Source organism: Gorilla gorilla, chromosome 15, assembly GCF_029281585.2.
Source record: "Gorilla gorilla gorilla isolate KB3781 chromosome 15, NHGRI_mGorGor1-v2.1_pri, whole genome shotgun sequence".
NCBI lineage: Eukaryota > Metazoa > Chordata > Mammalia > Primates > Hominidae > Gorilla > Gorilla gorilla.
Window position 1 is genome coordinate 110,506,022 of NC_073239.2, and position 15,050 is coordinate 110,521,071.

At 41.1% G+C, this 15,050-nt stretch overlaps 1 protein-coding gene across 12 annotated transcripts in view; it reads left to right on the forward strand.

The window, feature by feature from the left end:
• The window catches only part of UNC79 (unc-79 homolog, NALCN channel complex subunit), a 277,012-nt gene that overhangs the window by 138,521 nt on the left and 123,441 nt on the right, over positions 1–15,050 (forward strand). For all 12 annotated transcript variants that reach the window (XM_055361283.2, XM_055361282.2, XM_063698138.1 and 9 more), the window contains 6 exons: positions 2,716–2,906; positions 3,514–3,637; positions 5,873–6,013; positions 8,611–8,832; positions 10,926–11,153; positions 12,966–13,107. In XM_055361283.2, the coding sequence (XP_055217258.2) occupies positions 2,716–2,906; positions 3,514–3,637; positions 5,873–6,013; positions 8,611–8,832; positions 10,926–11,153; positions 12,966–13,107 (1,048 nt within the window). The remainder of the gene's footprint in view (positions 1–2,715; positions 2,907–3,513; positions 3,638–5,872; positions 6,014–8,610; positions 8,833–10,925; positions 11,154–12,965; positions 13,108–15,050) is intronic.

Genomic DNA, 15,050 nt, shown 5'->3' on the forward strand with positions numbered 1-15,050 from the left:
TAATCCCAGCACTTTGGGAGGCCAAGGCGGGCAGACTGCCTCAGGTAGGAGATGGAGACCATCCTGGCCAACATGGTGAAACCCCGTGTCTACTAAAAATACAAAAATTAGCCAGGTGTGGTGGCACATGCCTGTAGTCCCATGCAACTCGGGAGGCTGAGGCAGGATAACTGCTTGAACTGGGGAGGCAGAGGTTGCAGTGAACTGAGATCGCGCCATTGCACTCCAGCCTGGGTGACAGAGCCAGACTTCATCTCCAAAAAAAATAAAAAATAAAAAATAAGAGATTGCTGTCAGGTTCTTGAGAATTTAGTTCTGGATGGTAGAAGATTTACATCTCAAAAGGGGAGAGGAATTATGCATACTTTTAAAGTAACTGGTCTTAGAGGATTTCCAGGGACATATTTGCCTATTGTCAGGTTTTGGTCTGCGACAAACAGGAAATTCTCCCAGCAGTGTTGAGCTTTAACATGTAGGTGCTTAAGGGAGGATGGGGGAATGGACAATTATTTGTCTGGAGAGTCTGCAGTGTTTACATGTCCAGGCTGAGGCCCAGGAAAATTACTATTTAAGTTCTCCTTCTTAAGGGCAGGACAGTCCATTTTCCAGTGTCCTGGCATTTTATAGTATCTGCAAGCATCTTTTGGAGGGGAGGTTTTGGGATTGGTAAGAAGGATGGGTGGAGCTTTAGGTTATTCCTAAAGCCACATTTCTGTTTTTGTAAAGACTCAGTAAAGCCAGAACATTTATTTATTTTTAAAAAATATTTATGTATTTATTTATTAGATATGGGGTCTCACTCTGTGGCCCAGGCTGGAGTACAGTAGCACAACCATAGCTCACTGCAGCCTCAAACTTCTGGGCTCAGTCGATCCTCCCACCTCAGCCTCCCAAGTAAATGGAACTACAGGTGCATACCACCATGCCTGGCTAATTTAAAAAAAATTTGTTTAGATACAGGGTCTCACTGTGCTGCTCAGGCTGGTCTTGAACTCCTGGCCTCAGGCGATCCTTTTGCCTCAGCCTAGAACAGTTATTTTTTTAATACCTCAAAGAATTGGATGGTGACATCAACAATAGCATTCACGAATTGGCCTGCTCATCCAACTGCCCTATTTTGAAATTGTCCCCTTATGTCGGAGAGAAAATTTCTAACTGACATGGAAACCAAAAGATTCCTGTGTTCCAGGGCTTCTGAATTTAGAGCTGTGTGCCTTTGGAATGTTTTTGTAAATCTTTTAACAGAGCCTTTAGGATGAATTCCTGCCCTCTGAGCATATCATTCCACTTTAGCCCATTGACCTGTAAAGGGAAGTCTTCCATAATATCTCCTATCAGACTGGACTATCAGCCTTCCCCTGGGCCGTGTGCAGGAGGAAGGTGTTGAAGGGGAGTTTATGGTGGGTGTAGATTTAAATTTTTGTTCTAAATCTGATTTCTGTTATTTAATTTTATTAAGGGAGCGTTTTAGGCTAGCTGTGATACTTTTTGTGTCCTTCTTTCCATTTCATCCTCCCCTATGGGTAATTAGGACATTTGCTTAGGGTAAGTGCTCTCTAAAAATCCTTTTAAATATGAAAGCTCTTCCAACCCAAAGGATCTGTCATCTGGCCACTGACAATTTAGGGTTTCCAAAAGCGTACTTGTTCCAAAGTACTATTCAAAACCAATAAGCCTTATTATGTGGCTTGACCATAAACTACATAGCCAGAAAAACTTCAGTAGTGGTATATTTCAGGATCTCAATGTTATTAGTGCTGGCTCTTTTCTGTCTGTACCTGTAACTAACAACAACACAACAGAAATTATAGAAATATAGTCATTTCTTGAAAATATTTAGTCAATTGTCTTGTCTAGGATTTTGGTCAATATGGCACCAAATAGATATTGGAGCTTTAAAATAGAATTGATTGATTTTTTGGAATAATCTGGAATTCTAGATGTAATAAACATTTAAAATTGAATTCATTTAAATTGAGGTAGTTTCTCACACATCTTGTGTTATTTAGTAAAGACTCAGGACCAGTTTAACCTTTGTTACATTGACACTTAGAATATACGATCTCTAACATCAGGATTATAAACAACCTAAGTTTGTAAATTCGTGATTTTAAGTTTTTCCTGCTCTTAAAAATTGATATACTATCTTAATTGGTTTAAAAAGCCAGTCCTTTTTATTCACAGATTCAACTACCTTTAGAACATTCTTAGGAAAAAAATTGTGGCAGGGTATGCAGCATAGGGTAAAAAGAGCACTGTGTACTACCGTATTTCCTGTAATGAAAAATCTGCAATACAAAGCAAGCAGTAGTAGAAAACCGTGTTCCTCTGAAGCACAGGTATAATGTGCATGTTGTAATGGATTTATCAGACTTGAGGAATAAGAATGCTCTAATAGTATGCTCATCCTGTTGGGAATAAATCTTTGGAATTTTAATTCACATGTGATTTGGAAAATCAACAGTAGCATCATTAAATGTTCAATCTGTAATCAATATTTGAGCCTATTCGTAACTATGTTTTCCTTTCTGTAACTGATGGATCCTGGTGGTTTGCCGTCTTACGAATCAATCTCACACTGAAGATTCTTGGCCTAGGACTCAGACATGATGGATTGTGGCCTTTCTCTGTACCCATTGCCTTAGGAAGTCCTTGAGTATAATTGTAACCAGTGTGTTTCATTCTTTTCCCCTGTGGCTATGGAAACCTCTTCAGGTTGGTGGCTACTGGGATAAGTCCTGTAGCACAGTGACTCAGCTGAAGGAAGGTCTCAACCGAATCCTCTGCCTGATCCCCTATAATGTGATCAGTCAATCTGTCTGGGAGTGTATTATGCCGGAATGGCTGGAAGCCATCAGAACAGAAGTCCCAGATAATCAGTTAAAAGAATTCAGGGAAGTATTAAGGTGGGTAAGTAGTTTAATGAAGTCACTGTAATTATAATCATGTCTAACGTTTGTTGAGCATGTACTGTATGCCGGTCACCCTACTAAGCGTTTTATATAATCTCATTTATTTTTTAACAACCCTGTGGAGAAACTTGAAGCCCCAACATGAAATAGCTGCAATACCTCAACCTAAGATGATTTGGCATTGTCCAGAAAAGATTTTGTTCTTGTGGAATAGTAAATAGATAAAAACAGATGTTTACTTATTTTGAAATTTTCAAATATAATTGTAATTGGTGGGATGTGGTGGGAAAGTGCAAAGGGAAACTGTTTTAGATGCTGGGGAGCAATGCTAATGCCTTAGAAATGCAATTCCTTCTGTTAAACCTAATATGAGGAAGAACAGTAATGTTATTAACAACCATATGAATTATTTATAAGATCTCTATTTCAATGACATAAACTTCTCTTACAGTAAAGTGAAATATGCTGATAACAGTTCAGAATACAAACTAAACTAAAGGCTTGGCTCTCCAAATAGGGAATAGTTAGAAAGACGGTGGTGGTATTAGTAGAACCCAATCTATGCCCATTGGTCATTTACTTTTGTTGCTCTGCTTTCCAGCAAAATGTTTGACATTGAACTCTGTCCTCTGCCTTTCTCAATGGAGGAGATGTTTGGTTTTATTAGTTGTCGGTTTACAGGATACCCCTCCTCCGTGCAGGAGCAAGCTTTACTATGGCTTCATGTAAGTGAATAATACTTTTGATCATTTTAGGAAATAGTTCTTAGCTTATAAGCTTTAGATCCCTGGGTCGAGAGAGTGAGAGTTATAGCAAAGAGTTCATAAGTCCCCATGTTTGCCAATAAAGTATGTCTCCTATGCATAGATAAATGAGTAAATTTCAAATATATGTTGCTCTAGTTGTGGTTAATAACATATAAATATATAAATTGTGCAATAATATTACTGAATTCATAGTAGCTTTAGGTCCTTTTGTATTTTTCCATCAATGGCTATTAAAAGTACAATAGCTGTCTTGTGGGATTCTGACAAATCTTTGATATTAAGCAGGTCCTTTACTTGGAAAGATGGGGAAGGATTTAGTGAGTAGTTCATGCTGTTCCCTCAGCCTGGAATGACTTCCTCTCCTGTCTCTATTTGTGAACTCCAACCTACCTTTTAAAGTCCATCTCAAAAATTATCCCCTATGTGAACTTTCCTGCTACTTCAAACCCTCATCTTCCCAGGTTCTCTGTGTGAATTTGGTTCTATTTCTGTCTTACAGTTTTTGTCTGTCTCGCCACCTGATTACAAGCTCCTGAGTACAGGGGCCAGGTTTTACTCATTTCTGTATTTATAACCCTCTTCATCCTCTCCTCCTAGAATATGGCACACACTTGTATTTAAAAGTGGATGTTCAATTAAAGTTTATTAAATTAACTTGAATACCTGATATGAGTTTGGGCAGTTTTAGAAAATGAGGACAGAATCAATGTTTAGATTAACTACAGGTACAGATACATTTCTGTGTCATGCAAGGATAGGATCCCATAAGCTCTTCAAGTTGTAAAGACACCTTTTCGAAACAAAAGAGCAATATTCTTCACATTTGACAAAGAGTAAAGGGACCATTTTTTAAAAAGTCAAAATTTGGACCAGCTCGGTAGCTCACACCTGTAATCCCAGCACTTTGGGAGGCACAGGTGGGCAGATCACTTGCTCAGGAGTTCAAGACCAGCCTGGCCAACATGGCCAAAGCCCATCTCTACAAAAAATACAAAAATTAGCTGGTTGTCGTGACGCACGCCTGTAGTCCCAGCCACTTGGGACGCTGAGCCGGGAGAATCTCTTGAGCCCAGGAGATCGAGGCTGCAGTGAGCTATGATCAAGCCACTGCACTCTAGCCTGGGCAATAGAGTGAGACCCTGTCTCAAAAAACAAACAAACAAACAGTCAACTTTGGGATTTAGAATTTAAACCATTTATTCCCAAATGGATTTCAGTAAGGTAATTCTCCTTTTAAGAAAGCCAGTCTTCCTACAGATGGCTGGATGTTGCCTCAGTTACCCCGTTGCACAGCCCTTACACTGTGCTCTTTGGGGATGAGCCCATACAGCTTTGTCCCCCCTATAGCTACAGCGGCAACATTTACACGTTTTATGAACTGGGCTTTCATCCAGCCTTGGTTTATAAGACAGAGTGCTGCAGCTGAAGAAGGTTTTCCAGCCTTGGTCTATTTGGAGGATAGAGTGGACACTATAGTGGTTAGAGTTGACTCATTTATAATTAATTCTGGAAGCATGTACAAGAGCTCCCATGTGTCAGGCACTGGAATAGGCACTGGAATAAAAAATGGGACCGGAAATAGTCCTTTCTGCATACTTCCTTTCTTTAAGCAGCTCACAGTGGGAGGGATAGGATTAGATAATTAAACAGAAGAAAAAGTAATAATTGCTCTAATAAAGATATGTATAAAGGTTAAGAAAGCAGAAAACAGGGATGGATTAATTCTGTCTGAAGGAAGAAGGCATTTTTTTCCAGAAAATTAGTGACAGAGAAAGTGACTTGATTTGGGCCCAGATTGACATGAAGTTGTACCAGACAGCAAGATCGGATGGGTCGTTGAGGTCAGAGTGGGGATGGACTGGAGAAGCAGTGCTAGTCCAGGAGAAAGGGGGGATCTAAGGCACTAGTGGTGGGTATGGAGAGTGGGGGACAGCATCAAGAGAAACTGAGAAGTGTTAATAGAAAGAACATGGTGACCTATTGGATGCTGCGGGTGAGGAAAGGAGAAAGTTCAGTGATAACTTTGATTTTCTTAGTATGAAAATTGGAGGATGACTGTGTTGATAGAATACGTGTAAGGCTAATTATCCTTATGTTCAATAATTTGCTTTGGAAAAAGAAGGTTAAATATAGCTTTTTTGAGTTTTAAAATTTACATGTGTTTTTGGGGGGATATATGCCTTTTTTCCCTAGGTATTATCGGAGTTAGATATCATGGTTCCACTTCAACTACTAATAAGTATGTTTTCTGATGGAGTTAATTCAGTCAAAGAGCTGGCAAATCAAAGAAAATCAAGAGTCAGTGAACTGGCAGGGAACCTTACATCTCGAAGGGTAATTATTGCCACATTTGTTCTTGTCTTACTTTTAAAAATCTTGAAAACCCTTGTCAGTTATCCTATGCCTGAAAGTACTGTCATAAGAAACCAAAAATGTGTTTTCAGCCCATCTCGCTGTGTTCATCTTTTAAGTGCATTAAATAGTCACATTTGTTTGGTATAGTTTATAATCAGTAAGTTATTGAATTTTCATTTTATTTTTAATTTCTTTGAATTTTAGCTTTCTCCCTTGATGAAAAAGAGTAGCTTTTTGGTAACATTCCATTTTTATGAGTCTCCTGGTGAATAAGAATTTTTTACCATCTCCTAGGCAGATCAGTGCTTCACTTTGGGGGTGAGGAGTCTGGGAGGAGTTTGGATGATTGTTTTTTTTTCCTTGTCTTTTGGGAAGATATGATCAGCTACTGGTGACTGTGAGGGATGCTGTCACTGTGAACCAACTGAGCCCATTTTATTGACCCCTTTACATCATTGTAGATGAGAAAAGTCAAGATAGTCTGGTCTAAAGTGTATAGAAACTGCTGGACAGCTTTGGTTATTTTTCTATGGAGGCCTGATAGAGTCTCTGCTGATGTGCTGCTGTTCTCAGGCCATGAGCAGCTGTGGAAAGGTTGACTCTTATTGGATGGTTGGCAGAAAATGTCCTCCACTCTTTCCTTGTCAAGCCTCTCTACAAAATTTCCCTCACTGTATGCCACAGGCCTCCAGCCATTCCACCTGATATCTAGGGATTAAAACATGGAACATGATTATGGGTTTGCATTCAGTGTTTTAAAGAATATCATTACTTATTTTGTCATCTTCCTGATAGGAGCCAGCTGCCAACCATCTATACTTTTTTTCTTTCTTCTGTAACCTTTAAGATGACATTTCTTTGTGTAGCACTTTATTCTGTGCAATGTGTTCACAGCAAACAATATCACAGAATTGTGTGAGGCAGCCAGGGAAGAACTCATTATCTTCATTTTACAACTACCTAACCTGATGTTCAGTGAAGTGAAGTGATTTCCTACAGAAACACCGTGAATACCTGGGTATTCTGATTCTTAATGGGGTAATCTTCCTCTTTACCTTAAAAATGGTGTTTGAAGAGCTTTGTGGTTACCACAAAGATTTTTAAGACAGAAAAATACCTAGGTGATAGGTTCAATCATATCCCAAACCTCAGCATCATGCAATATAACTTTGTAACAAACCTGCACATGTGTTCCCCCGATTCTAAAATAAAAATTGAAAAAGAAAAAAAAGAGAGAGAAATATGATTTGAGAGTGATATACAGATGTGTTAGTCAGGGTCCTGATTCAGAATTTATCCCAGATAGTTTAAATGACAGACTTTAATGGAGATTCTTCCTATAGTATTATGGGAAAGCTTAAAGGAGCTAAAGGAGCAATATGGGTGGACAAGGCACCTACAGTCCAGGTACAGTCCAGTAGAAAGTCCTTACACTCCCAGGGCTGAAGGAACAAGGGAAAGAGTTCCTGGGGTACCAAACGGGAGCTGAAACTGTAAGAAAGGGCTGGTTGGAGAAGTTATGGAGTGCTGGAGATGCTCCCAGAGATGTAGCACCCAAGTGGGCAGGGAGAGGGGAGAAATACTCCTGCCTCTCTCTCCTCCAGGTCTCAGGAATTCTGCTGGTACCTCCCATTGACTGAACCCAGTCAGGCTTGGTGGCTTATGCCTCTAATCCCAGCACTTCAGGAGGCTGAAGTGGGAGGATTGCTTGAGTCCAGGAGTTAGAGACCAGCCTGGGCCACATAATGAGACCTTGTCTCTACAAAAAAATTTTCAAAAACTTAGCTGGGCCTGGTGGTGCATGCCTTTTGTCCCAGCTACTTGGGAGGCTGAGGTGGGAGGATTGCTTGAGAGTGAGAGGTCAAGCCTGCAGAGAGCTGTGATCATGCCACTGCACTCCAGCCTGGGCAACAGAGCAAGACTGTCCCAAAACAAAACAACAACAAAATAATCCAAAAAATAAAAACCATTGACTTAACCCAACTGGAAACTAGGCAGCAAAGGAGCCAGAGGAGACTCAGTCCACGACTGCTTGGGCATAGAGTAGGGCCAAGGAGGTAGTAAGAGTCTGAGTGGGGGTTGGGTGGACAAATGGAGAATAACCAGTACAAAAGGTTTGTCGTATATTGTTGTCTCATAATAGTTTAATAACTGTAATCCCCAGAGACCATCTTTTAACCAATCAGGTCAACCTGAGATTCTGTGCTTCTGATTCTAAACATTATCTTGCAATATTTTACTTTTGTAAGTTCTCATTTTTCAGGGTACGATTTTCAGTAGACTCAAACAATCTGGTCTAATTGGACATGTTTGATGGGTTGAAAAATGTAATGGCAGATGCCTTCATTCTTCAGGGTGTTGATGTCACTTCCTGACAACTAGGAAGTTTGAGTGGTTTTATTTCTTGTTTTTATATATTGAGAGAATCCTTAGTATTTGGAGGTACTAATGCCATTGGTTAAGGAAAGAAATAAGTGTGACAGCTGGAAATACCTTCCATAGAGTCCCCGAATATTTTACACAGCAATTTGAGCTTCTGTGAGTTCATTTCTATGTGTTGCCATTCTTTCTTGTAGGTGAGTGTTGCCTCTGATCCTGGCCGACGAGTTCAGCACAATATGCTTAGTCCATTTCATAGTCCTTTCCAGAGTCCGTTTCGGAGTCCTTTGCGTAGTCCGTTTCGTAGCCCTTTCAAGAATTTTGGACACCCAGGAGGAAGGACTATTGACTTTGATTGTGAAGATGATGAAATGAATCTAAATTGTTTCATCCTCATGTTTGATCTTCTCCTGAAGCAGGTAGCTGAAGCATGAGCTTCCTTTAGTTCAGAGGTGAAGAATGAGAGAAAGCGTTGTACAGCAATTCTTTCCATGTGTTGGGCATCTCCACACTTATCGAAATGATTCAGCATCACCCAAGACCTTTTGCAAACTCCTTTGGAGATTTCCTAAAGAGTCTGAAAACTACTTATGTGAATATCTGCAGTGATGTTGACATATGAGAATGGATTGAATTTTAGAAACACCCTAGTGTCATTAGAATTGATTCTGTTAAATAAATTGCATGAACAAAAAGGATGATACTATTGTTGGGAAGGGCAAGGTACAACTCTATAGTGATGAAGCTAATTTTAATATATTTTATACATTGATTTTTAAAGTTAATTTAAAAAGAGAAGTTAAAAAGGTTTTGATGAGAACATTTCTTTTTAACCTTTTATTTTGAAATAATTTCAGATTTGCAGAAAAGTTACAAGAATACTATAAAGAATTCCTAAATACTCCTCCCCACAATTCTCCAGATGTTAACATTTACCACATCTGCTTCTCTTTCTCTGCATGTGTATGCGTTAATTTTTAATAGATCATTTGAGACTAAATTGCAGACATGATGTCCTTTTATCCCTAAACACTTCAGAGTGTATTTTCTAAAAAAAAGGACATTCTCTTACATAAACACAGTACAGTTATCAAAATCAGGAAATTAATAGTGTTATAGTACTACTACATAACTTGCAGAAATTATTACTTTTGAAAATTGATATAATAATAGTAATATCATCTTTATAGCAAGAGAAAAAAGCCTGGCTTTGATTAAGGAACAATCTAGAAGCACTCATTGCAATTACAGATACTGTTTCCGTTGTCTTCTTTAATCTAGGACAGTTCCTCAGTCTGTATCTTTCGTGTCCTTGACTTTTTTTTAAAATTATTTTTAATTTTTGTGGGTACCTCGTAGGTGTCTAATACTTATGGGGCCTTGACATTTTTGAAGAGTATAGTCCAGTTGTTTTGTGGACTGTCCCTCAATTTGAGTTTGCCTGATGCTTCCTTATGAATTAATTTGAGTCATGCATTTTTTTGGCAGGAAGACCACAGAAGTGATGTTATGTCCTTTGTAATGCATCATGTCAGCAGGCGTAAGATATAATAATGTCCCATTACTGTGATGATAACTTTGGTCACCTTAACCAAGTGACCAAAATCTGCCACATTTTTCTGTGATAAAGTCACTATTTTCCCTTTTGTAACTAATAAGTAATTTGTAAGTACCTTGTGGATTTCCTGTTTATTATCAGGCTTTCATCCACTAGTGTTAGCATCAATGGATGACTCATCAATTATTACTATCATGACAGTCGAGTGATAATTTTCCAATTCCATCATTTCTTCTAAATGTATTCGCTGGTATTCTACTGATGGAATAGTTTCTCCTTCTTTCCCATTTATGTGTTTATTTACTTATCTACTCATTCCCGCAGTGCCCATGGATTTTTATGTTATTTGGTGGGTTATAATCTGTTACTATGATTCTGTATTTTGATGCTCGTATTGTTCCGTATTTGGCCAGTGGGAATCTTTTCAAGCTGGCTCTTGTGTTCTTTTGGCACGTCCACATCATTCTATGAACTCTTCCTTGATTTCTGGTGTGACAAGATGTTCCAGGCTCATCTTATATTTTCATAGCCCCAGCCCTGGAATTCAGCCATTTCTCCAAGGAGCCCTGGTTCCTTTTAGCAGCTCATGGTATTTAGAAACCAAGATCTGGACTCTAGGTGAGGAGCAGCATTTTTTAAATGTGTAAAATCTCACAAACCGATTAGCCAAAAACAACAACTCTCTTTTAAATCTCCTACATGATTTTTAAAATAATTCCAATTGCTTCATCTTGTGTTTATATTCCTTCTAGAAAAACCCACGGACAGCAATGTATATTCATGGTCTTGAAGCCTATATTGTCTTTAAATAATTCAATATTTCTGTCAGTTAGTGAAAATCATCCCCAAGTAGTGTGCCAATGGAATATTGGACAAATGGACCAAACTCCTTCTTCTTCTTTTTTTTTTTTTTTTGTGTGTGTGTGCGTGTGTCCTTTTTTTGATGTCTTTCAGATGGAGTTACAAGATGATGGAATCACGATGGGTTTAGAGCACAGCTTATCAAAGGACATTATTTCTATTATAAACAATGTCTTCCAAGCCCCCTGGGGGGGATCCCACACCTGCCAGAAGGACGAAAAAGCAATCGAGTGCAACTTATGTCAGTCTAGTATCCTCTGCTATCAGCTTGCTTGTGAACTCCTGGAGAGACTAGCTCCTAAAGAAGAAAGCCGGCTGGTGGTAAGCAGTTGAAGAAACGAGATGACCCATGTATAATAGCATTAAAGACTGCAGTAGCTGATGTAATGGAGTCTTCCTCCAGCAGCATCTTATACTCCATGCTGGGTTATACGTGAGACTGTGTTAAAAGAAACTTTTCCCGTTGCTTCTGCCAACTCAGGCTCTTGGAAAGGGATACAAACTGAAGCCACGCTATACGGAATTCTATTAAGTGGCTTGAGTGAGGGTTGTAGCACCTCCATTCATATGGTTTCATGCATTAGTAGTATTCTTGAAAGAACTTTTATCACAAAGTTATATTACAAAGTTTAAGTGACAATGGATACTGTAAAATGTATTTTTTTTTTGAGACAGTGCCTTACTCTGTCTTCTATGCTGGAGTGCAGTAGCTTGATCATGGCTCACTGAAACCTCTGCCTCCCAGGCTCAGGTGATTCTCCCACTTCAGACTCCCAAGAAGCTGGGACTACAGGTGCCCACCACCATGCCTGGCTAATTTTTAAATTATTTTTTGTGGAGACGGGGTTTTGCCATGTTGCCCAGGCTGGTCTTGAAGTCTTGAGCTCAAGTGGTCTACCCTCCTCGGCCTCCCAAAGTGCTGGGATTACAGGCATGAGCCACCATGCCTGGCCAAATGTATGCATTTTTAAATTGTTTCTCCATCTAGCTGTTGACAGACACTTGGGTTGCCATACCTTGCTGTCTGTAACTCACATGTTAGAGCAGTTTTTCACTCCTAAAAATTTGACTACCCTGGACAACCAGTATTTGTGTCTTTAAATTTTTTTTAAAAAATTATTTTTTATTATTATTGTTATTTTTAGAGATAGGTTCTTGCTCTGTCACCCAGGAGGGCAGTGGTGTGATCATGAATAGCTGCGGCCTTGGACTCCTGGACTTAAGAATCCTCCTACCTCAGCCTCCTCGGTAACTGGACACAGGCATGCCACCATGCCTGGATAATTTTAAACATTCTTTTAGAGATGAGGTCTCACTATGTTGCCCAGGCTGGTCTCAAATCCTGCCCTCAGGTGATCCTCCTTGCCTCACCCTCCCAAAGCACTGGGATTACAGGCATGAACCACCGCACCAAGCCAGTATTTGCATCTTTTTTTTTTTTTTTTTTTTGAGACAGAGTCTCGCTCTGTCGCCCAGGCTGGAGTACTGTGGTATGATCTCGGCTCACTGCAACCTCTGCCTCCCAGGTTCAAGCGATTCTCCTGCCTCAGTCTCCCTAGCAGCTGGGATTACAGGCGTGTGCCACCACGCCCGGCTAATTTTTGTATTTTTAGTAGAGACGGGGTTTCACCATGTTGGTCAGGCTGGTCTCGAATTCCCGACTTCGTGATCTGCCCATCTCGGCCTCCCAAAGTGCTGGGATTATAGGCATGAGCCACCATGCCCGGCCATTTGCATCTTAATATAGCTTTGTGAACCCGTTATTATTCCTTCCTAATCAAGTCCTGTTATTGAATAAAATGTACATGGGTGAGAATGACTTGATGAGTGGGACACTGATCTTGGAGACTAATGCAGAGGTGAGAAAGCAGGCCTAGGAAGATTTAATGATGTTTTTGATCTTCTTTGATATATATTTGAAGTGAAAGAAAATGTTTCAGCAATAGCGGATAGAGATTTCTTTTCACTGTTCCAGCAATGAGCTCCAGGGTCTTCTGGGGTGTGGTGCCTTGGCCTCAGCAGCATGGGACCCAGGACACAGCAGGTGTGCAGTCCAGCTTTGCTGAGCTGAGCAAACCGTTCCTGACACCCCTCCAGGGCTGCTTACCTGGCTGCCTGTCCTGTTTATTTCAGGAGCCCACAGACAGCCTTGAGGATAGCCTCCTTTCTTCCAGACCAGAGTTTATCATAGGCCCTGAAGGGGAGGAGGAGGAGAATCCTGCAAGCAAGCATGGGGAGAACCCAGGCAATCGCACCGAGCCCGTGGAACATGCTGGTAGGTGTGCACTGACTGCTGGGGAATGCGCCATGTGCACATGGCCTGATGTTCAAATCACCGGGTTCTTGGTTTAATATCGACTTGGGCAAATTCAGACGTGGTTTCCTTAGTATAGACTCGTGTAGAGGAACATTTCCCAGCAGATTATAAAATGAACAGATCCGTTACAGTTCCCATAGAACCCAGTTCCCTGAGCATCTTTCTGGCAGCGGGCACCAGTTTTCAATAAAAACTCATCGCCTCCCTACTTACAATGCGAGGTATTCTCTGTGGACCAAGGCTGGGCGCTGACAATCTTGACAACCACTCAGGGCATTTGGCTAAAGCAGAGTGTTTCTGAATAGAAGCAGTGGGGCTCTGGCGGTTGGGCTGTGCAGGCTGAGCTCGAAGGCTACTTTGCTGGCTCTTAGCTGGGACTGGGGAGCGGCCACTTTTTCATTTGTCTCAAAGCTCTTGGGTGGACGCAATGAGGGCAGTGAGATGGCAGATAGGCTCAGGAATCGTACTGTAGCTCCTCTCACATGAGGACATTTAGGGATTTCAGGATGTGACCCCACGTGCCTCTGGGAAAGCCTGATTTCTAGCTCTGGGTGGTGGCACTCTGGGGATCTATATGAGACCTGGGGCAAATTTGGGCAGCTTTTCAATCTTCCTGCATCCATGATCCGGAAGAGTTAGAATAGCTTGCTCCTGGTCAGGCGCGGTGGCTCATACCTATAATCCCAGTATTTTGGGAGGCCAAGGTGGGCGGATCACCTGAGGTCGGGAGTTCAAGACCAGCCTGGCTAACATGGAGAAACCCTGTCTCTACTAAAAATACAAAATTAGCCAAATGTGGTGGCTCATGCCTGTAATCCCAGCTACTAGGGAGATTGAGGCAGGAGAATCACTTGAACTGGGCAGGCAGAGGTTGTGGTGAGCCGAGATCGCACCATTGCACTCCAGCCTGGGCAACAAGAGTGAAACTCTGCTCAAAAAAAAAAAAAAAAAAAAAAAAAGAATAGCTTGCTCCTGGGAGCCCACTCCAGTATCGGGAGGCATGGGCTTGGCATCATTTCTTCAGTGAGCAGCAGATATTATTAGGGGACTGTTTTCTGGGGTTCATTGCAACTGTGGAGGTGTCATATTCAAACGAAGGTAACCCTACTAAATCTTCGGTCAGAACTAACTGCTTCTCCATGGATCATATGAACAGTGAATTGTGTATGAATATCTCAGCTCACACTATTTCATGTCATAAACTTTAGAATTTGAAGGAATACCTGAGGTGAGCTGGTTCACTGGTTTTCGGTGTGCACTTCTTGAAGCTGTAAGGGCTCAGTGTGATTTCTTTTGGAACATCCGCAATTGGGGCAACCCCTGGGGGGAAGAGGAGGGCAAAATATAAAGACCCAGGCTCCCCACCTTGCTTCTGCCAGATTGCTCCAACTTACTCTCTTTCATATGTTGGAGGTCTTTTTTTTTTTTTTTTAAGATAAGGGTCTTGCTCTGTCATCCAGGTTATAGTGCAGGAGCGCGATCACGGCTCACTCCAGCCTTGACCACCCAGGCTCAAGCAGTCCTCCCACCTCAGCCTCCCGAGTAGCTGGGACCACAGACATGCTCCACCATGCCCAGCTAGTTTTTTAAACTTTTTGTAGAGATGGGTTTTCGCCGTGTTGCTCAGGCTGTTCTCGAACTCCTAGACTCAAGTGATCCACCCATCTCGGCCTCCCAAAGAGCTGGGATTATAGCATGAGCCACCACACCCGGCCATATGTTGGAATTCTAAGATTTTCTGCAAACAGAATATTCTGCAGAAAAGAAGTTTACAATCTGCTGATCCAGTTTAGCCTTTGTACTTGGCAGATGAGGAAAATAAATCCCAGATGGGTTAAACAACTTGCCCCTGGTCATGTCACTCCTACTATTCATTCACAATTTATACTTCATATTTCACA